The sequence below is a fragment of the Callospermophilus lateralis genome, chromosome 11 (assembly GCF_048772815.1).
Source record: "Callospermophilus lateralis isolate mCalLat2 chromosome 11, mCalLat2.hap1, whole genome shotgun sequence".
In the NCBI taxonomy this organism is placed as follows: domain Eukaryota; kingdom Metazoa; phylum Chordata; class Mammalia; order Rodentia; family Sciuridae; genus Callospermophilus; species Callospermophilus lateralis.
In genome coordinates, this window is record NC_135315.1 from 1,028,565 (window position 1) to 1,051,193 (window position 22,629).

Sequence of the window (22,629 nt, forward strand, 5' to 3'; positions counted from 1 at the left end):
CAATGTCAGTCCTTGACCACAGCGCACATTGCAGTCCGCAGGGCCCAGTGGATGACCGCAGGGCATGGACAGGGACAGTGGCACCTCCTGGTGAAGCACAGTTCAACACCCATGGTGTCGAGTGGGACAAGACAGGCTCTGAAGAGGACCTTTACACAGTGAGGCAATGGCACTGCAAACACGCTGCTCCATGCCTGCCCAGAAGGCCACCTGGAAGCTGGGTTCCCAGTGACCGACACACATTGGAGACAAGAGCAGGAATAGGCTGGAAAACACCAGACCCAAAGGGACCCACCCCACACATGCCCCCCACCCCCCGCATGGTCCCACCAAGGGCTGTGCCATCCCTGGCCCCACGCTCAGCTCAGGCCTGACCGCCCACATCAGTCAGCCACATGATGTGGGGCAGGGCTCGAGCAGCCAGGGGCATGGGGCCGTGCTGGCAAACAGAAGGCAGGGCAGAGACTAGGTAAGGCAAGGCTTGGATGGGCTGCAGCCTGGGAGGGCCAAGGACAGGCACTGGGACCACCAAGCAGGGAACCTGGGCACCAAGCGGGTTTGCAGCCCGCCCCCCTTTACAGCATACTGTAGAGCGTCTAATGGCAAGAGCTCTGGTCTCTTCCTGGGTTACTCACAGCTCGACGGGCCCTGGGAGGTTTGGAAACCAGGAGGTGGACCTAGCTGAAGCAAGTGGGTCCTCAAGGCACTTGCCTTTGGGGACTCGACCTTGGCCCCAACCCCTCCTCCCCCACCCTGCTTCCAGCCCCTGTGATGAGCAGCTGGCTCCACCACACCCTCTGCCACCAAGCACTGCCACTAAAGCCCAAGGCCTGGGGCTGCAGGGCTATGGACTGAAGCCTCCAGAACCACGAGCCAAGATGAACCTTTCCTCCTTCAAGCTATTGCTCTCAGGTGCTCGGTCACAGCAACACACGGCCGGCCGACTCACACACAATCTAAGGAGACAGGGAGCTCAGGCCACAAGTCGTCTGGGAAAGCCAAGGGTCCGACCTCTTGAATGTGACAGACAGCTTCAGGTCACACAGCTGGCTGCACCACTCAACCTGGGACTCCCCATGGCCCTGATGCCGGCAGAGCGTGGCCAGAGCTCCCTGAAGCAGGGATGCACACAGCAGGACGACATCAAAGCCTGGACAGGCTCTGACGTGTGGCTTCTCCAGAAGAAACACAGGCGGGTCAGATTCACTTGTGCAAGGTCTGAGGAGCGGCCGAGGCCAAGGGAGGGCACTAAAATCCCTTCCAGACCTTCAGCCACTCAGACCAGCAAGCAGAGCTCTCTGCCAGGTGGCAAGTCTAAGGAGGCCTCTTGCACCCTGCACAACCCTCAGGTTCTGAAGACCTGGCCGTGCACCACAGGCCAGGCAAGCCTGGAGTGAGAGACAACCAGTGCACCCCGTGGTTCCTGTGGTGCTACCCACTCACATGAGACACCCCTCGGCCAAAGAGAGGGTGCTGGGGGCGCCAGTAAGGTCCCAATCCTCAAAAACCAGCAAACATTCCCTGGTCAGAGCCAAGGGCCAGCTTGGATGATTGGCCAGAGCAGAGATGCCACTGATGCTGGCCTTGGGTACAAGTTCCACCCACCACAAAGCTCATCACCCCCTGAGGGGTAGACTGTCTGCCCACTCAGGGCCCAGCTGCTGTGTGGTGCACTGTGTGCTGGGGACAGGTGGTGTCTGTAATGACTGTTTGGCCCTGAACAAGCCAGAGCTGGTACAAACACACTGCCAAGAAAATTTTGTGTTCCCCACACAAGAATGACACATGCTGGGGCTGGAGGTGTGGCTCAAGCGGTAGCGCGCTCGCCTGGCATGCGTGAGGCCCGGGTTCGATCCTCAGCACCACATACAAACAGAGATGTTGTGTCCACCGAGAACTAAAAAATAAATATTAAAACATTCTCTCTTTCTCTCTCTCTCTCTTTAGAAAAAAAAAAAAAGAATGACACATGCTGACAAAAGCTAGCAAGACCAGCAGAGCCATGACTGCTGGCAAAGTGGGTGCGCCTGCTCAGGGAGCCTGGAGAGCCAAGCAAGGTGTCTTGGCCACCACCACATGACAGCACAGACCCTGCTCCCTGCCCCCTGCCCCGTGTTCAGGCTGGAGGGAGCAAAGAGGGCAGCAGCTGAGCCTAGGCGAGTCCTGAGGAAAAGCAGTTGTGACCAGGAGTTCAGAGCCAGCTGTCCACTGGGCCCACAAAGCAATCCTAAGTGCGTCCACAGGTTATCCTCAGAGCCCTGTTCTCACTACAGCCACTCCCTGCAGCCCACTTGGCCTTCCAAGGAACGTAGGTCCCACTCACAGAGGGGCAGGATATGAGACAGCCAGGGAACGGGAGGCACACGGGGCAGGAGGCACAGTCACACTTGGGGAGGAGAGGAGGGGCTGAGTCCCCTGTGTAGCCAGTTCATGGACTTGACACTCACCAAAACCCCCAGTACCCACAAACTGACTTAAGAGCGCCCCCTGGGGCGGGCTGGGCCGGAGTAGAGCAGAGGCGGCCGAGGCTCCTTACGGAATGGCACTCCAGCCTGACTGGGGGCTCTGCCCAGGCAGCGAGTTCCAGTCTAGGGACTTCGGCATCTGTGCTCAACACATGTCGGGCTTTCTCCCACCCAGGCTCAGCCCTTGATGTAGCCTCCAGCTTCTTCCTCCTCCAAGCTCACCTGGCCATGCGGAACTGGGCCTGCTCAACAGCTGCTCTGAGGGCTGCCCCACGGGCAGCAGGATGCTGCCTGACTGTCCCTTACACCCCACACCAACCTGCCCTGGAGCCTCACAGGTCCCCCACCTGGATGACACTCAGGCCCCCAAAAGCCCCCAGCATCCGCTCCACGTGCTCCTCCCAGGCCTGCTCATGGTAACATCTTGACCGCCCAATGCTGCGGCTCATCACTGAAGGGCACTGCAGCCAGACTGAAGGTCCACCCAGGCAGACAGGAGCAGCAGCGGCCCAGAAGCCAGTGAGACATACCCAGTGCCAAGAACTTCAGGCCAAGGTAAGGGGCCTCGTTTTCCTGTTGATCACGTGCTTGAGGAATACTACTTTGGTACACTGAGCTGAACAAACATTACTAAAATGTTTATGCCCATTGTTACTTTCTGCTTAACATGAGTGCTAGGGAATTCTGAGTTCCTTCATGACCTTACGGTCATTGCTTGTGTGGTATTCCCAGAGCTGCTCCAGTGGCTGGGGGCCAGGTATGGGCCACATCCATGTTTAGATGGAAGGCCCTACCTAACATCACTGGCTCCAGCCTAGGAGACCACCTGGTGGTCCCCGACACACCAAGCATGACCCCCATGCCACGTGCTGATCTCCAGAGGGCTCCCTAGCAGGTGTGGGTCTGCGATCCCCAACCTAAGCATACCTAACCAGGCCCAGCACCTGTGTGGTTCTCATACTCTCCCACTTTCCAGAAGTACCAGGGGGCAGCCAGCTTCTCTCCTGTCCCAGTCTGGGGAGACTGGGAGTCCCAGAACCAGACCACATGCTCCTCCTCACTTCATGCAGACATCTCTGAATCAGGGATGTCTCAGTTCCCAGTGGAACCTCTGCTCTATCCCCAGCCTGTGCTCACTGGGCCTGAAGCCCTCATCATGGAACTGGAAACACACAAGCGTGCGCGCATGCAAGGGGCCTCCAACCTGCTTCCCAGTGAGGAGCACCAACTTCAAAGACAAAACTGGTTCTGCACTTCCAGAACTGAAATGTCTCTTGGTTCAGCAATTCTGCCTCTGGAACATATCCTAAGGGAGGAGCTAAGGGTGGTCCTCGGCCAGCAGCCCACTCCCACTGCCTGTGCAGGCCACACGCTGGGCAACAACTGGTTGCGGCTCTGTCGAGTTGGTCAGGTACAAAAGGCAGTCCTGTCGCCCAGCAGAGGAGGGAAGTGGGAAAAGCACCGAAGACACTCTCCACAAGGGGGTCTGCACAATCATGGCCAGAAAGGCCAGGCCCAAACCTCTTCCCCCACAGCCTTCCCATGTCCATGAGCTGTCATGAACATCCTTGACAGATACTCCAACTGTCACCCAGGCCCTGAGGCTGTGACCTCTAGACTCCATAGCCTCTAAGGGCCCCCCTCCCTTCCTCCCGGTGGAAGGGCTGCCCCACCCTCCCCTCCAGCCACACTTCACCATTTACAGTCACCTAGCCTGGGAGGCTTCTGTGAACACCCTTGGCCTGCCCCAGAGGCCACTCCAGGACACTCGGGGCCATGTCCTCCTCTTCATACCCACCCACCACTAAGATGACAATAAATGAGATACAGTCCACGAGCCGAGAATCCTACTGCCATGCGCAGCCCTGGGACCGCCACCCCAGGCAGTACCAGGCCCAGAAGGCGTGTCCCCTGAGACTGTCTGTCCTGGGTGCTGACTCTCCTCCACACGCCTCTAACTCCACCAAGCACAGGCTGCAGTTCCCTCCCTGGGGTGCGGGCAACACTGCAACCTTTCTGGGATTTGGAAAACACTGGGTGTTCCCACCGGATTCTGAAGGCACTTCTCCACCCCCGCAGAATTCCCAGGCCTGCCCTCCCTCCCAGTTGTGGAACGTCCTGCATTTCACAATGATGACCCTTGAAGAGGGTCTTCCACACACTCGGCTGGGCCCTCAAACCTTCGGCACTGCTCTACAGAGACCCACAGGAGAGGCTGAAGATCCCACTGAGCTTCTGAATGACCCTCTGCCCTCTTTTCTCCACCCTCCACTAGGGTCCCCACAGTTCCTCCACCCACCAAGGAGGCACAGCCTCTATCCTCAGAGGAGTCAGCCACACAGCCACCAGGAGGGTGACCAGCAATGGTCATGACCCGGCCAGTGGTGCGTGCTGGCCCAGCCTGGCAGGCTGTGCACACTCTGGCTCTGAAGCCTACAACCAGAGAAGGAGCCAGTCCGCGTGACCACAGCCGCCATGGACCAACACCCTGCCTGGGGTGCTCCTCGCTGTGTATACACCTGCAGCCCCAGACCACCTTCATCTAAGTGCTCCATTGCAGCCCATGCTCATGTTGATGACCTTGCATGTCCTCTGAGGACAGTGACTAACACACAGTTCCCAACCAGGCAGTAGCCATCTTGTCCTCTTCATTCCCCTGCCTCAGGGGCAGCTGCACACCTGGGGCGTCCACTCGTCTTAAACCTTCAAACCAGGCTCCATCAAAACTGCTGTTGTCAGGGTTGCCAAGAGCCCAGCCTGCAGACCCCAGTGCCTCGTCCTTAGTGCAGCTGAGGACAGCTGGGCACTCCACACACCCACTAGGGTCCAGAGCAGTCTCTTTCTACAATGGCCTCTGCCAGGCAGAGCCACTTCCCACACACAACCCCCACGCCAGGCCCTGTTCTCAGTGCTGGAGACACACCCGCTCATCTTGTCTTCACACCCATGCAACAGAGGGGGCCACAAAGGCCCTGAGAGTGGAGCAACAGAGCCACACAGCCAGCACTACTCCTTCTGCTCTGCTGGCTGAGGCCTGTCAAGTGAACAGAGACTTCTGTCCCACAATGAAAAGACCCAAACTTAAAGGGCTACCACTTACATACATCCAAGAATAAAGCTCAAACCACAAATCAACAGCCAGGAACTAACACATGCCAATGTTATTTAGAAGACCAGCTGGGCACAGTGGCATATACTTGATGCTAGCTACTTGGGAGGTTGAGGCAGGAGGATCCCAAGTTCAAGGTCAACCTCAGTGATTTAATGAGATACTGCTGCAAAGTAAAAAATAAAAAGGGCTATAGGGATGTGGCTCAGTGGTACAGCCCCACTGGACCCAATTCCTAGACCTGAGGAATTTAAAAAAAAAAAATTCATTTTCATGAGGAATTTCACACCAAAGAGTTAGTGTCTTTTCTGATCCCCCAAACACTGACCCCATCTATCCAGGGAAAAGCAGGCACAGGAAGAGGCACCAGTACAACTCCCTTCTCTGCTCACCAAGCCCCTGGGGGGCCTCTCAGGTCCCCACAGAGCTGGAGGCATGCTCCTGCTCCTCTTGGAGAGCAATGACAAGGCTGTGTCAGGCCTGAAAGCTCAATGAGAGGAGCCACTGGCCACCCACGGCACTGGGTCCTGACCAGTAAACGGGCAGCTTCCACATCCCATCAGTCCTCTCAACCAGCACCACCTGGGGCAAGGCTCATGCTCCAGCCCTGGCCACAGCAGTATGGGTCCAGACCCTGGGGCCACAGCAGCATGCCTGCCAGGAGCGGGCAAGAAAGAGTCAGGGACCTGCCCACCAACACTCACCTGGTCTGTGCAAAGTGGCTGAGAAGCTCCCAGAGGGTCTGGCCTGAACAGAAAGTGTCCTGCAACCGGGAGCCATCATCAAGCTGCAGAGCAATTCGAACCTGGAAGGGCAGGACGTGAGAAGTCAATTAGCAAGAAGAGCAGCTATCCCAACAAGCCTCCCTTGAATCCCAGGGAACAGGCAGAAGGCACCCACCTGGGGAGCACTGCTGCCACTCTGTACACCCTGGAGACACCAGTGGTTTAGGGGCCCTTAAGGGCCTGACCAGCACATGCATGTGCACAGGTGTGCAGGCCCCACAGGAAGAATCCCTCATGGAAATGCCCCTGGTGCCAGAGGCACCCTCAGAAGGTCACACTACATTCACCTGGTACAGCATCACCAGAGGCCCCGAGCCGAATTGCCCCTGACCAACCCCAGAACCCTGAGACAGTAACTGATGTGTGTTGCCAAGTTTCCAGAAATTTGTTACATGGCAAAATGTAACTGACACATGCCATTTTATGAATTTGTGTTCACAACTGAGCACACTACTTTTCCAAATCTTTTTGGACTTGTAATTGATCACCCTGGAGCACTGAACCCCAAGCCACATCCCCAACCCTTTTTATTTTTGAGATAGGGTCTCACTAAGTTTGCTTAGGGCCTCTCGAAGTTGCTGAGACTGGCTTTGGACCTGTGATCCTCCTGCCCCAGCCTCCTAAGCCTCTGGGATTACAGGCATGCGCCACTGTACCTGGCCCATATCTACTGTTAATAACTGTGTCCCCATTCAGGAGCACAGGCTATGACCCAAACGGAGGCATTCTTTCTGGTCCCTCTGCAAAGCGAAGCAATAGATCCCCTGGTGCACAAAGCCTGGGTGTGGACCTGAGCTCCACCCTCAGACCACACACCCTGGCCCAGGCTTACACATCTGTGAGTCCAGCTGCCCTGCTATTCTCACCATGGGATTCTTTCTTCAAGTGCACATTTACATCAAATCCCAGTAACACAGAGGAGGGACTCCCTGCATGACAGGGTGCCTGGGCCTCCCAATCACCCCGCATACCTGAGGAACCCTGAGGGAAGCCAGGCTCCCTGCCACGCAGCAGACAGGACTGCAGCAGCAACCAAAAGACCAGTGTTGGGCTCAGTCCCAGCCCACTGAGTCCTGGTCGGCACAATCCAGCCACGGCCTTGGGGAGCTATCAATGCCCCAGGGCAGAGCCTCCTAGTCTGATGAGAAAGCACTTTCCCACCATGCAGGGAAAACACAATCACAGGAGAAAAGGCCTGGGCAGCGGCTGGTCAAGAGGACAGTCATCACACTTGCTGCCGTTTTCATCTGCAACAAAGGCTACCTTCCAAACCCCTAACAATCTGGACCCGAGGAACTGTGGTGAGCAGCAGTGGGGCCAGCAAGCCCTGCTAGAGAAGGACAGCAAGGCCTAAGCTCTGCAGCTGTTGGCCGAGGCGTGCAGCAGCTGCTGGGGGTCCACCTGGCTCCTCAGGTTCTATATCTTTATGACTCTGTGACCAGACACGTCAGCCTGGTGGGCAAACATTACTGACAGGCTGAGATCGACATGGCATCAAAAAGGAAAAAAGAAAGACAGAAGACCATGACTGGCTTCCAGTCAAACCAGATAGAATACATTGCTCCAGCCTGACAGAGGAAGGCCCCCGACTCCCTTCTACTCTTCCAGCCCTTCTTGGCTCACAGCCCAAATAAGAGCCAGGCAAGCAGCCCCCACCTCACAGCCGGCCACATACCTACCATTTTCTCTGGCCCCTCACGGCTCCGGGACACAGGCACCATCTCTAGTTTGGCATTGTTGGGCAGGTTGGCAAATCTCCACTGGAGAGAGAGGTCCAGCACAGTCCTCTGGAACCTATGGAAAGAGACCAAAGCCACTTGCTACCCTGCAGACCACACTCGTCCTGACTCCATCCAAACTGCAGGGCAGCTCCCCACTGAGCAGGCCCCATGGCCACAAAAGCAAAAAGTTACAACCTGCAGGTCCCCAACCACAGGGAGCTCAGGAAGGAAAGAGAAGTATAGCACTGACTCAGCCTGAAAGCCTGGGAGACAGGGAGAGGAGCAGGAAACTGGCATTATGAACCTCTGGACCCAGAGGCCTATGGACCCTCAAGAAATAAACACACAGGGGCTGGGACCGTGGCTCAGCGGAGGAACGCTCGCCCAGCGCGGGCGGGCCCCAGGTTCGATTCTCAGCACCACATAAAAATAAAAGGCATTGTGTTGTGTCCATCTACACCAAAAAAATAAATATTCCACCAGTGGAAAGTCTCCCCCTACCACTCCTGCTTCCTGCCATCCTCCAAGGGGGCCATACCCAGGAGACAAACAGAGGAGGCAGAGATTCTAGAGAAACCACACCAGGAATGGGCCAACCCAACATCCTCAAGGTAAACTCAGGGCAAGAGCAGACAGTAAAGCTATAGCCTCCCACCTGCAGCAGCAGTCATTTCTCTGCCATGTCCTGGGGGTCAGCTGTGAACCAGGGCCTGGAGGTCTTAGAGCCTCCTAGCCAGCAAAAAATACCATGAATCCCTGGGAAAACAAGGTGAGCCTGAAGACTTCTCTGAGCCCTAGCAGGGAGGGTCAGATGTATTCCAAAGGCCCAGACAATACGGCTTCTCTCAAAAGCACCAGGGACCAAAAGCCCTGGTGAGTCAGTAGAGATGGCATCCAAGGAAAGGGGAAACAGGCAGCAGCCCTGAGCCCATCTGGGATCAGCCTTCAAGAGCCTGCCCCTTCCAGAAGGCTTGACCTCACATAGTCACAACTAGTGTGCCTTCTGATGAGGAGCTCAGACAAGGAGCCAGCAGGCAGCCCAGGCCAGGCGAAGGCAGAGCCAGGACCTCAGTGCAAGGCTCCTGACACCCAGCTCAAAACACCTTGGCCGCAGACCCACAAGGAACTCAACACCTGCCCTAGGAGGAGAAGAATGACAGGCACTGGGGAAGCTCACCATGCTGCCTTTGCCAGGGGTGGGCAGGGCAGGAGCCACCCGCCTGGGAGCCTTCCCAACCTAACCCTTCTCATGCCAACTCCCACAGGTCCCAGGACCTGTGTGGAAGCAAGAACCACTGGTCCACCCCACACACACCTGAGAAAAGTTCCTGCTTATCCATCTTAAAAAACAAAGTTACTGGCTCCGATTTAAAAAGAGACATGTGGGGGGGGGAGGAAGGGAGGGGGCATAGGGGTTGAAAAAACAGTGGAATGTGATGGTCATCATTACCCTAAGTACGTGTATGAAAACACGAAGATGTGACCCTACTTTGTGTACAACCGGAGATATGAAAAATTGTGCTTTATATGTGTAATATGAATTGTAGTACATTCTGCTGTCATATATAACAAATTAAAATTTTAAAGATTTTAAAAATAAAAAAAATAAATAAAAAGAGATATGGATCAGAGGAAATCAATGGGAGAACAAGTAAGAGAACTATTGTCACTCAGAAGTCAGACACTGGACTCTATTTTAATTAAAGTTTAGAGGAAAACTACAGAACTAGGGAGAGAAATTCATGTGAAATTTGAATACAGAGAGTGGTCAGCACAACTGCAAATGCAAAACATTAGAAACAACTGCTCAAGGTTTTCTGGATTTCTAGCAGTTTACAAAGCCCAAAGGCATTTGGAAAAAATGAAATGAGGCAACACTGATAGTGTCTTGGACATGGCTAGCAGACTGGAAACTGCCAAATAAATATCTAATTTAAGACAGGACAGCAAGTCCAAAGAAAATCAAGAGCAGTGGGCAGAAAGGAGCCTCACTCACCCAGGAGAGGGATGGCAGTGCTTTGTAAACAAATGGCACAGTTAGTGATGACAGGAAGACAGGAGGAAAGCTAATACAGTGTTGCAGTGGAGCTCACTCAAACTATACTCATTAACTGGGCATGATGGCCCACACCTGTAATCCCAGCAGCTTGGGAGGCTAAGGCAGGAGAATGATAGGTTCAAAGCCAGCCTCAGCAGCTTAGCAAGGCTGTAAGCAACTTAGTGACCCGCAGCCGGCTCGCCCTCAAATAAGAAATTAAAAGGGCTGGGGATGTGGCTCAGTGGTTAAGTGCCCTTCAGTTCAATCTGTGGTACCAAGAAAAATCATACTCATTGGCTCCAACCAGACACCATCATACGGATGGCAGTCAACAGAGTTGAGCAACACTCTGTGACAGGATGCTCAGAAATGACCCACCAGTTGTTGAAGCATGTGTCCTGGGATTCTCAGACAGACACAACCGGAGGAGGGACAGGACAGGCTGACACCACCTGATGATAACTCCTGAGAAACTTGTCCCTGGAAAGCCCATGAGCTGTGTGGACAAAGCTGAGGCAGGCTCCTGCCCTCTGCTCAACCATGAGGACAATACTGCCAGGACCTATCTTTAAGATGAAAAGCTTCCCCGGCCAGACAGAAACCCATACCTCACCAGCACAAGTGTCCTGACACCCCTAGGCCTCAGACCCCTGGAGGATCTTGCGGATCTCCTCAGAACTGTGCGGGGAACTCCAGAACTAGGATCTGCCATAGCTGCCAGGCTCCACCCCGTTTACAGAATTTCTTCCCAGGACCTCTCTGTCTTCAGACCCCTTCCAGAAACTTATACAACCAAATGCACTAAAACCCTCTGTAGGTTGAATGTAGGCCCACAAAAGACACATCAATGTCCTAACCCCACAACCTGTGAATGTGACCTTATTTGGTAGAAGGGTCTTTGCAGATGTACTTAAGGATTTGAATAAGATCATCCAGGATTACCCAGTGGGCCTTAAACCCAATGACAAGTATCCTCCTAATGCAGAGAGAAGCCATGTGAAGGCAGAGGCAGAGAATAATACAGCCACAAGCCAAGTACCTGGGCCTGCAGAAGCTAAGCTGGAAGAGGAGAGAAAGGACTCTCCCCGAGGACATGCAGAGAACAGCTCTGTCACACCTTGAATTTGGACTTTCAGGCACCAGAAAAGGCAAATATACTTCTGTTGCTTGAGGCCACCCAAGGGGACTCTTCCAAGCCAGAGACAGTACATGTTGGGGGCATGGAAGCAGATAAGACTGGGACCCCACAGCTGAGCCCAAGCACACTCACTTCAGATCGTATTCACTGGGGTTGAAGTCCTGCCGCCGACAGGTGTCCTCCAGAACCTGGGAGATTAAAGGACAGTGAACCTCTATTGTTGGCCAGGGCACCTGCCCAGAAAGGCAGACACATCCGTCTGTGCAGAGCCAGCTGCTTGGCTGTCCCAACAAAACCAGGTGTAAGGCCACTGGATCAGCAGCTCAAAGCCCTGTGCAACTAACCCACAAATCCTGTCCACTCACCCCTCTTCTAACTAGGGACCTCCACCACCTGCCTTATTTCCTCAGCTCTTGTGGACACGGTCTATTCATGCTCTGGGCTCTCTGGTCCTCACTCCACAGATATCTTTGTATCACATGCCCTGAGATTGTCTCTCCCAAAGAATAAAGTTCAAACTATTCATTTCTGCCCGCTGCTCAAACCTGCCCAGAGACAGACTGCCCGGGGCCTAAGAGCCTTTGAAAACCTGCTCCCAGACCCTCGCCCCTCTTCCCCAGGAGCCAGATCAAAAGGGTCACTCCTGTAGGTCCTGTGGCCCGGCAGCCAGAATTCCCACTTCTGAACTTCGCGTCCCCCACTCCACCCGACCCCGTGGTCTCCTGCCACAGACACCGATCGCATGTCCTTTGACCCTCACTGTCCCCTACAACAGGGGCTCAATGAGCACTTTTAAGTTGAAATCATTCGAGGTCACAAACAGCGCCCAGCAAAAGCGCAGTGCGTGACTCAGCAAGTCGCTTCCGGACACGAAAGCCGGCCCGTCCAAGGTCCGGGAGGATGAGGGGGGCAAGGACGCCCCGGAAGGCTGGGCTCAAGTGAGCGCCGCCGTGGCCTCTGGGCCCTCGAGGAGACTCGCGACGTGGCCATCCGCCCGCGCAGGGCGCCGCCTCCCTCGGAGACCCCCGAGCCCGCGCCACGGACCTCCAGGAGGGCGGGACGCCGCGCGGGAGGCGACCATTGGCCGCCGCAGGCCCCGCCCCGGGCCCCGCCCCGGCGCTCCCGGGCCGCCGCAGGCCCGGCCTGCGCAGGGACCCCCGCCCGCCCCGGGCCGCCGGCCGCACCTGCAGCAGCACGGTACTCGGCGTCACCTTCACCGTGTGGCGCCTCCCGTTCGGGGCCAGCACCGACACCGCGGAGCCCCCGCCGCCCGCCGGGGCCGCCATCTTCCGCTCACGTGACCCGCAGCCGGCTCGCCCTCAAACAACTTTATCGGCAACAGCCGCGACGCACAGCCACGCGGCCGCGGGGGCGGGGCCAGCGCCGGGTCCCGCCCCGGCCGCCAGGCCCCGCCCCCGCGCGGTCAGAACCACTTGCCGGCTGCTGCGGTCCGGGTCTGTGCCGCCGGCCGCGGCCCGGGAAGAAGGCCACCGCCAGGGCTCTTAGGCTTGCGGAGCGCTCCAACAGGCGCCGCGTGGGACCGGGCGGTCAGCCCGCCCCAGAGAGAACAGCGAGGCCTGAGGTCCCGCCAACCCCGCAGCCATGCCCGCGCCGCTGGTCCTCAGTGCCCAGCTCTCGTGTGACCCCACCCCTCCAGACCCTGGACGTAGCCTCGCATTCGTCTACCCATAAAGCAATGGGCAAGCATCCCTGCATCGGCTCTCCTCCCTGACCGAGCGCCTGGCCTTCTCTTGTCCTCATCTTGGTGGCTGGAGGGGACAGTGAGATACCTGTGGAGTGTTGTAGAGACCTCTGTAAAAATGGGGCTGGGCGTGTGGCGGCAGCGCGCTCGCCTGGCATGCGCTGGGTTACCCTCAACACCACAAAAAGATGGTTTTTGTCCACCAAAAGCTAAAAAATAAATTAAAAAAAAAAAAAAAAGATCTCTGTAAAGCTGAGAATAGAGAAGTGGGGACACGTCCCAGAACCCTTGAGTGAGCCACACTCTTAACTTCATGCCTGAGGACTTCCCCTGGCCAAGCCCTTTGCTGAGCAGAGGCTTTTCAGGGGACATGCTGCAACACCCTGGTGGCCTCAGCCATCCAAGCTGAAGGCTGCTAGCTCCCATATTTTTGGGGAACTGCCTTCACTCTCCAGCCACGGGCTGCTAGTCATAGCCACCATTGCACAGGTGTCCCCCAAGCCCTGAGCTTGGCAAATCTCTAAATTCTGTCCTGGACTTTTGCTGTCCCCAGCACAGCTGCCTGATGCTGGTCACACCAGATATCGGCTTAACTGCCTCTCCTGGGCACGCGTGCTGTGGTGCTCTGGTAAACAGGATCTTCTGTGTCACAGACCCAGGATAAATATGGACGCCTGTGTAGAAGTGGGGAGATGGAAAGCCTAGGTGAAGGGACAGCCCACACACTCTGCTACCTGGAACCATCCCTGAGCCACACACGGTGCCCTGGGGAAACTGGGTGGGTTTGTCCCCACCCTCAGGCAAGACAAACAGATGTCCCAGATCTCTTGATGGCCGGCAATCCAAGCCACACTGTCAATAGAATCTGAGCCTATTTTCTTTCAACATACCACAGTTGGGAACCTGAAGCTAAAAGCTTGGGGCAGCAAAGTGGCACGGATGAAGCCAACATATTCTTCATGTAATAAATAAGCCAGGTGTGAGTAGCTCTTTGGGACCATCAATATCATATTTTCCCCACAACCATTTACCCAACAATTTTAGCATCAGTTGATAAATGGAGCCCTTACATTTATAGCTGCAAAATTATGATTTTCCAAGTTGATCATTCCTCCTACATTTAGCAGTCAATTGTTCTTCAAAAAGAAAAGTTTTCCTCTTTTTAAAAATGTTCTTAAGCACTAACATGAAAATTCGATATTCTTTCTTTTTTAATTTGTTCATTATTTTTTTAGCTGTAGATGGACACAATACTTTTAATTTATTTTTATGTGGTGCTGAGGATCAAACCCAGGGCCTCACATGCACTAGACAAGTGCTCCACCACTGAGCTACAACCCCAACTCCTCATTATTCTTTTTTTTAATATTTATTTTTAGTTTTGGTTGGATACAATGCCTTCATTTTATTTACTTATTTTTGTGTGATGCTTAGGATTGAACCCAGAGTCTTGCATGTACTAGGCAGGCGCTCTACTGCTGAGCCACAACCTCAGCCCCTCATTATTCTTTATGATGCTTAAATTGGTCCAAATGTAGACAATGAGACTGACTTCCTTCATTCTGTTTCCTGCCCTCCTTTTTTGGGGGGAGGGGTCTTTTTTGGGGGATTGGGGATTGAACCACAGGGTGCTTAACTATTGAGCCACATCTCCAGCCTTTTTAAAATTTTTTTTAAATTGTAGTTGGATAGTTATAGATGGACACAATACCTTTATTTTACTTATTTTCATGTGGTGCTAAGGATCGAACTCAGTGCCTCACACATGCTAGGCAAACGCTCAACCACTGAGTCACAACCACAGCCCCCAGCCCTTTTTTATATTTTATTTTATTATTTTTTAATATTAATTTTTAGTTTTCAGTGGACACAATATCTTTTATTTTTATTTTATTTTTATGTGGCGCTGAGGATCGAACCTGGGTCCCGCCCATGCTAGGTGAGCGCTGTACTGCTGAGCCACAATCCCAGTCCATATTTTATTATTTTAAAATATTTTTTTAGTTGTAGGTGGACACAATATCTTTATTTATTTATTTTTATGCAGAGCAGAGGATTGAACCCACGGCATCACACATGTGAGGCAGGCATGCTACCACTGAGCTACACCCTCAGCCCCCCTTTTTTATATTTTATTTAGAGACAGGGTCTCACTAAATCACTGAGGCTAGCTTTATAAACTTCCAGTCTGCCTGCCTCAGCCTCCCAAACCACTGAGACTGTAGGCATGCATCAACGGACCGGGCTTTATTTTAATTTTTCTAATTTTTATTTCTTTTTCCAGGGTCCCGGACTGACCTCAGGGCCTTGCGTGTGCTAGGCAAGCACTGGGCCATTGAACTAAATCCCCAACTCCAGGCTTATTTTTATATTATTTCAAACTTAGAAGAAATCTGTAACAAATATCTCTCTCTCTCTCTCTCTCTCTCCATATATGCGCGCGCACGCGCGCGCACACACACACACACACACACACATATATATATATATATATTTTTTTTTTTTTTTTTTTTTTTTTTTTTTTTTGCGGTGCTGGGGATGAACCCAGGGCCTCATGCATGCAAGGAAAGCACTCTACCAACCAGGCTATATCCTCAGCCAAGAAACCCCTCTATATATTTTAGCCAGATCAATCATTTGTCTACAGGTGGCACCATTTGCTCCATCATTGCCCTTCTCCACTTGTGTATAAACTTCTTTTGAATCATTTGAGATAAGTTGGACACATTGTGTCCCTTTGCCACTGAAAACCTCAGTGTGAGCTTCTCTGGAATAAGGGCATTCTGTAATAGAAGCCCCCTCCTGTTACACAGAACGGAGGGATCTAACGTTGGCCCCATACTCCAGACCCACTCACAGCTGGCCGTCCAGTGACCCCTGTCCTGGTCTTATAGGTTTCCATGACCCCCAGCACTTCCCCCTTGCTCCAGTCCTAAAGTCATCCATTTCTTTAGGAGGCCCTGGTCCTCTTCAGAGGGAAATGGGATCCAGAAGCAAGTTCCGAGTACCCAGTGTTTTCATTGCTGCTGAAATGCCCCTGCCTTCCAGCCCCTCCTGGGGCAGCACCGCACTATAAAGTGTTCCAAATGCTGCTAATTCCACGCCACACCTCAGCATTTCCTTTTCTTCCCTCATCCCATATTTGTATTTTTTTTTTTTTTTGGTGGGGGGGGTTAGGTACCAGGTAGTGAACTCAGGGGCACTTAACCACTGAGCCACACCCCAGCCCTATTTTGTATCACATTAGAGACAGGTCTCACTGAGTTGCTTAGAGTCTCCCTTTTGCTGAGGCTGGCTTTGAACTTGCAGTCCTCCTGCCTCAGCCTCCCAAGCTGCTGGGATTAAAGGTGTGTGCCATTGCACCTGTCTCTTCCATATTTGTATTTTATTGAATCAGGAAACTTCCAATAGTTTTTTATCTACAAAAAAAAAAAAATGGTAGGGCTGGGGATGTGGCTCAAGTGGTAGCACGCTCGCCTGGCATGCGTGCGGCCCAGGTTTGATCCTCAGCACCACATATAAAGATGTTGTGTCCACCGAAAACTAAAAAATAAATATTAAAAAATTCTAAAAAAATTTTTTTAAATGGTAAATCTATATGGCTCAGCCTCACATCTCCTTTGTCCACAGTGAGAAGGCTTGTTTTCAGTAAATCAATATGTTGATTCTATTGGTCTATACTGGATTACCTTCCAGGGCTGGAGGTGTAGCTGAGTGGTAAAGCCCTTGCCTAGATTTGTGAGGCTCTGGATTGGATTTCCAGCACTGGAGTGGACAGGGGGTGGGGTAGGGGGAGCCTTCAAACAATTTCAGAACTACTATAGTAGTCCTGCTAGTAACCACAGACCTAGTAATGAAATTCCAAATTTTTTCCTAGTTGTTTTTGCCCTTAGAATATATCCTACCAGAGAAATACAGAGTATTGTGTTCAAGAATCATTTAAGACTGGGAACAATCGTACATGTCTGTTGTCCAGCTACTGGAGAGGCTGAAGCAGAAGGAGTGCTGGAGTCCAGGAGTTAGTGGCCAGCCTGGACTACATAGTGAGACCCCTTATCAGATAAATAAAAATAAAACTGGGAAAATTTTATTGGAATTAATTATTTTGGGGGGCTTAGGTCAGATTCTCAGGCTACAGTAAAAATGTTCCTTCGGGAGGAGATTCATTATGGGGATGGGTTCACATGGTCTTGTAGGCTGGAAGTTCCACGCTCCACTGTCAAAGACCCAGGAGAGTCAGGGGTGTGGTTCAGTCCCAGTCTGAAGGTCTGTGAAGGGCGGGGGAGCCAAATGTGAGTCCTACTCTGAGGCCAGAGGCCTGAGAGCTGGGTGGGGAGGGGGCTGCACTGCCATAAGTCCTTCAGGCTCAAGAACCAGGAGCCCCACTCTCCAAGGGCAGGAAAAGCAGGGAAGGGGCTGCGTGTATCTCGGGGGTAGAGCCTGGCTCACCCTGCCCAAGGCCCTGGGTTCCAGCCCCAGCCCAGTCACCGGCAGTGGGGGCAGGATGAGGAGAAGACAGCTCCAGTGAATTGGGTTACCCCTGCCCACCCTGGGGAGTGCAGATCCCTTCAGCCTCACTGATTCACCCAGAAATCATATTTTACCAGCTATCTGGGCACCCCCTAAGCCCAGCCTCACCCAGCCCATCTCCCCCCCACATCTCTTTAATGCATTGCTGGGGTCTGAACCTAGGAGCACACTACTGCTGAAGTGCACCCCAGCCCTTTATTTATTTTATTATCATTATTTTTTTTAGTTGTAGGTGGACACAATACCTTTATTTTATTTATTTATTTTTGTGTGGTGCTGAGGATGGAACCCAGGGCCTCACACGTGCTAGGCAGGTGCTCTACCCCAGCCCCTCTGAATTTTATTTTGAGACAGGGTGTTGCTGAGTGTCCCAGCTTGTCTTGAACTTTTGATCTTCCTGCCTCAGTCTCCCTAGTACCTGGGACGACAGGTGTATCAACACACCCAGCTAGCCCAATAATTTGACATGAAATTGACCATTACAGTTAGATTAACAATTTGATGCATTGTTAGGCTCATTTATTTTGATTTTAACTGAAGTTTAGAGTTTGTTTTCTTCACTCCCCTCCACCCTGCCTCTGGCAGCCAGTACTGGGGATTGGACCCAGGGGTACTTTTCCACTGAGCTGCATTCCCAGCCCTTTTTACTTTTTTTTTTTTTTTAATTTATATTTATTTTTTAGTTATAGGGGGACACAATATCTTTTTTTTTTTTTTTTTTTATGTGGCGCTGAGGATCAAACCCAGTGCCTCAAGCTTGCTAGGTGAGCACTTTACCTCTGAGCCACAACCCATACCTATTTTTTTTTTTTTTTTTTTTTTTTTTTTTGAGACAGAGGTCTCACTAAGTTGATGAGGTTGGCCTTGAACTTTCGAGCCTCTTGCCTTAGCCTCCCAAATCACTGGGATTACAGGTGTGTACCACCATGCCCTACTCTTCACCTCTTTTTCTTTTCTTTTTCTTTCTTTTTTTTTTTTTTTTGACTTTCTGTTACATTTTGATTGTTCAAAATATATGTTGATTTAAGTTATAAGGTTAAAGCATGACAGGGCTAGTGCCTCTCTCCAGCTCCTTCCATCTGGCCTAGGACAGAGTGCTGTGTTGGAATGCTAAAAGAGCCCAGCTGAAGCTCTTCAGTTTTCTTCTTCCACCACAGGTGACAGGACACGTTCTCCTTTGTTCTTTTCCTTGCAGCTTCTCCGCAGTTGAGTAAGGTGTGAGCCAAAGTGTCCCTTTGAGCAGGATGTCACAGTGTCTGCAGCCTAGCTGGGCATGGGGGAGGCTCCCTCCCCTGCACTCAATTATTCCCTGCTGGCCTGGGCACAGAGCAGACCCTGCCCTGCCCTCCCCTCAGCCCCAAATTCATGGAGTGGAAGCAGCCACAGCACTGGTCAGGCCCTGAGCCTGACCACAAGATGGGGTTGGGGTTTTTGCCTGGGCTGCAGAGGTCTGGGCCTGTGTGGGTCTGTTCTCTGCCTGGTTTTCACACTTCTCCTCCCACTGTCCTTCTGCCAGGAGCTACCAAAGAAAAGCCTTGTGATGTGCCCTGCTGTCTAGGCCTGGTGTCCCTGTGCCTGGACAGGACTCAGGTGTGTGAGGTGTGACTCTCAGAGAGCCTTCCTCTGCATGTGGAGCCACCCACCTCTGAAAGCAGCCAGTAGCCTGCAGACAGGCAGACCCCTGGGCAGATGTGTAAGAGGGACCACACTCTTTCTTTCACTCAATCAGCCTAGGTCTAAGTTGCCACCCGCTGGCTGGCAGGGTGATAAGCCCCTACTGCAGTCCCTCCTCTGAGAAACCAGTGAGTCTCCTGCAGGACTGGTAAGGAAGTCCCCTGGAGAGCAGCCTCCTGTTCCCAGCCCCCAGGGCCTTCTGTGCTCCACCTAGGTTCTGGGCAGTGACACGGTGGGTCTGGAGAGGAAGACTGGCCCCTCAATACCACCTTCCTTCTGCTCCTTTGCTGCGAGCACCCTCCCTCTTGCTGCAGCTAGACAGCTGTTCCCAGGATCTGCTTTGAATTAAAAGTGGCATGGCCCTTTAAGAGAAGCATCCACCACCCCCGCGGCCCCCTTTGATGTCTCTGGCGCTGAAAGGTTCCCAGTGGCAAGATCTGAGGGTTTGTTTCTGCCTCCCCAGAGGCCACGTGCGAATCACAGGGTGGGAGGGAGGCCAGAGGGAGGCCAGCGTAAGGTCACATGGCCAGGCGGCCTCTGGCCTGCAGCCGCTGTTGCAGCAGGAGCCTGGGGACCAGCAGTGGGCAGATGGGGCCAGGCTGCAGCTTTGTAGGACTCAGTGACAGCTGGGAGGGGCAAGGAGCAGCCTTTCCACCCCTCTCCCAGCCCAGGGCCCTGACCTCCTTGAACACTGGCTCCTTGTCTGTCCAGTAAGGATGAGGAATTGCTTGTCACCTTGGTGATGTTCCCAAGATACCCAAGAAGCCCCATCTCCACAGAGGAGCTAGGAGGCTCACCCATGCCACACCTTCTGCCCCAGCTTTGGAGTGTGTTAGCCCACATCAACAAGGCCAGCACCCCGCAGGGTCCTCCAGCTGGACCACCTCCAGGCAGGGCCACATAGGGAAGTGACTAGGGCAGGGCTCAGCTGCTAGGGTGCCAAGAAGGGGATCCATCCTACCAAAGTACCAGCAGGATCGAAGACTGACAGGTCCAGACGGCAGTAGAAACACCCCCAGGGTGTCAGGGGCACAGTTGAGTACAGGGACAGCCACCAGTCACGAGGGCTCCAACCCCCCAGTGGAGGGACTCTGGAGTGCAGTGTTTCAGTCCTAGGACAAGGATAAGGTCTATTTGCCAGATCCCCGCAGACCGCGCACATCAGGCCTGGTTCCTAAGAGCCAGGCTGGGGGCTTTGGAGAGACTGGGCCTGCCTGACCTGTGGCTCTGCCTCTCTCTCCCCTACCAGGCCTGAGCTGAGAGAACCATGGTGACCCCCAGCCTCAATACCATCCCTGCCAGACACCTCTTAGTAAGGGGCTTTCCTCGGGACAAGGGTTTGAGAAACCTGCCAAAGAATGGGAGGGAGTATTGAAAGGGGGCCTCAATCTGTGGTCCCCAGGCTCAGAGCTGGAGCTAGGCTCTCAGTTCACTGGGATCAGGGCATCCTCTTGAAGCAGGCTACAGGGTAAGGTGTGGCCTTCTCAGTTTCCCTGCCTACTCAGGCCTCAGAGGCCAGCAGATCGGGTACAGAGCTGCCCAGCTGGCCACAAAATGCAGAGTGACTAGGACAAGCCCAGAAAAGCTGGGCCCCAGATGATAGGCAGCTGCTGGACCATGGAGCCACCTTAGTGCTGCTGAGGAGGCAAGACATGCAGCATCCCACATCTGGGCATGGAAACTAGGTCCAGCGAGACTGGACATCCTAAACCCTGGAGACCTAGCAACTGGTGCGGTCACTGATCTGTTAGGGCCTCAGGTGGAAGCCCATGCTCTGCTACCTGCCCTCTATTATACCTGCACTCTTTCCCTAGCCCTGCTGTTGGTCAGCCCAGCCTGCAGTCACCCCAACACGGACCCTACCTCTTATTCCCACAATTTTCCATCTTGACTCTCTCTTCCTGGGAATTAGGCTTCTACCTTCTAAGACAAGCCCATGACTCTTATCAGTTAATTTTGTGCTCATCTGTGCATCCCTGGATCTCCTCCTCCCAAAGGGGGAGGCAGTGAACCAAACCCACGGCCCACCCTATTCTCAGGGTTCCACTCAGAAGGGGTGAGCCCCCTTGGAGGATCCCCTTTTCCCAAGCTCCCTTGCAGCTAAGTGGGCAAAAGATCTATGCACAGAGAGAAGCATCTGCCATTGACCTGAATGGGAGCTGGGGAAGCCCAGGGGCAGGAACCTGCAGACCCTGTCTCTGACATGCAGTGGGCAGCCAGGGGCAGATACGGGCACACACCATGCCCAGTGTCTTCCCTTCCAAGTAGTCCACAAGCCTCCTGTGCCTGAGACCCCACACACCTTGGTCCCTGAGGGACCGTCAGCACCCACCATGGTGCCTAGGAGTCATTCCGGTTACCTGTCACATGTCCCTTGCCTAGAGCAGCAGGCAGAGCTCCCACACAGCCTGCCCCACTTGATGCTCATGATGACCCTGTGGGGCAGGTACTCTCACTATGTCCCCTTCATGGACCAGGAACTTCAGAGCCCCAGTCACAGGCCAGCAGTAGAGCCTGGGTCCAAACACAGAAGGCAGGCCCTTTGTCACCCTCTCCACCCCCAGCTGTGCAGGGAGCAGTGACAGGAAGAGCAGCCTACCCATCCTCAGTCATTCTGCTGGCCGGCCGGCCCCAGGCCTCGCTCCAGCTGTCCTCTGGTGTTCTGTGCCCAGCCTGATGACCATCAGCAGTCTCACTCATTGGTGAGTTTTGTTTGGATGGTTGGTTGAGGTTTATGGTACTGGGAATTGAACCCAGGGTGCTCTACCACTGAGCCACATCTCCAGCCTTTTTTAATTTATTTTTCATTTTGAAACAGGTTCTCACTGAGTGGCTTAGAGCCTTGCTAAGTTTCTGAGGCAGGCCTTGAACTTCTGATCCTCTTGTCTCAGGCTCCCAAGCACCTGGGATAACAGGCATGAGTCACCACACCTGGCTGGTGGCATTTTTTAAAGGTAAAATTCATAGAACATAGAACTAACCACTTTAAAATGTACTTTAAAGGGCTGGGTTTGTGGCTCAGAGGTGGGGCACTGGGGGTTCAATCCTCAGCACCACATAAAAATAAAATAAAAGGTATTGTGTCCACCTATAACTAAAAAAAATTATTAAAAACTAAAATGTACTTTTAAATTCCATGGTGCTTAGTATGTTCACATTGTTGTTCTATCATCCCCACAGTCAGTTTTAAGAATATTTTCATCACCCCAAAGATAAACCCACGCCCATCAGCAGCTACTCCCTACTCCTCCCTGTCCCCTGGCAGCCACCACTGTGCTTTCTGTCTCTGTGGATTTGCCTATTCTGGATATTTCGTATCAATGGAACCACAGCATGTGCCCCTTTGTGTCTGGGCTATTTCATTCAGCTTAGTATTTTCAAGATTTATCCACATTGTAGCATGCAAAATATGTCTCTTTGTAAAGATAGACTGTGTTTTGTTTATTCATTCATCTGTTGGACTTTTG

At 53.1% G+C, this 22,629-nt stretch overlaps 1 protein-coding gene across 2 annotated transcripts in view; it reads right to left on the reverse strand.

The window, feature by feature from the left end:
- The window catches only part of Aspscr1 (ASPSCR1 tether for SLC2A4, UBX domain containing), a 38,832-nt gene extending 26,236 nt beyond the window's left edge, over positions 1 to 12,596 (reverse strand). Inside the window, exons 1-4 of one of the 2 annotated variants that reach the window (XM_076869130.2) lie at positions 12,441 to 12,596; positions 11,389 to 11,444; positions 8,039 to 8,153; positions 6,279 to 6,379 (exon numbers count right to left, since the gene is read on the reverse strand). In XM_076869130.2, coding sequence (XP_076725245.2) covers positions 6,279 to 6,379; positions 8,039 to 8,153; positions 11,389 to 11,444; positions 12,441 to 12,542 — 374 coding nt within the window. In that variant the 5' untranslated portion in view covers positions 12,543 to 12,596. Of the gene's footprint in view, positions 1 to 6,278; positions 6,380 to 8,038; positions 8,154 to 11,388; positions 11,445 to 12,300; positions 12,320 to 12,440 lie in introns of those variants that run through there. The other variant, XM_076869131.2, reaches the window with a different exon arrangement.
- Between the last annotated feature and the right edge of the window lie 10,033 nt (positions 12,597 to 22,629).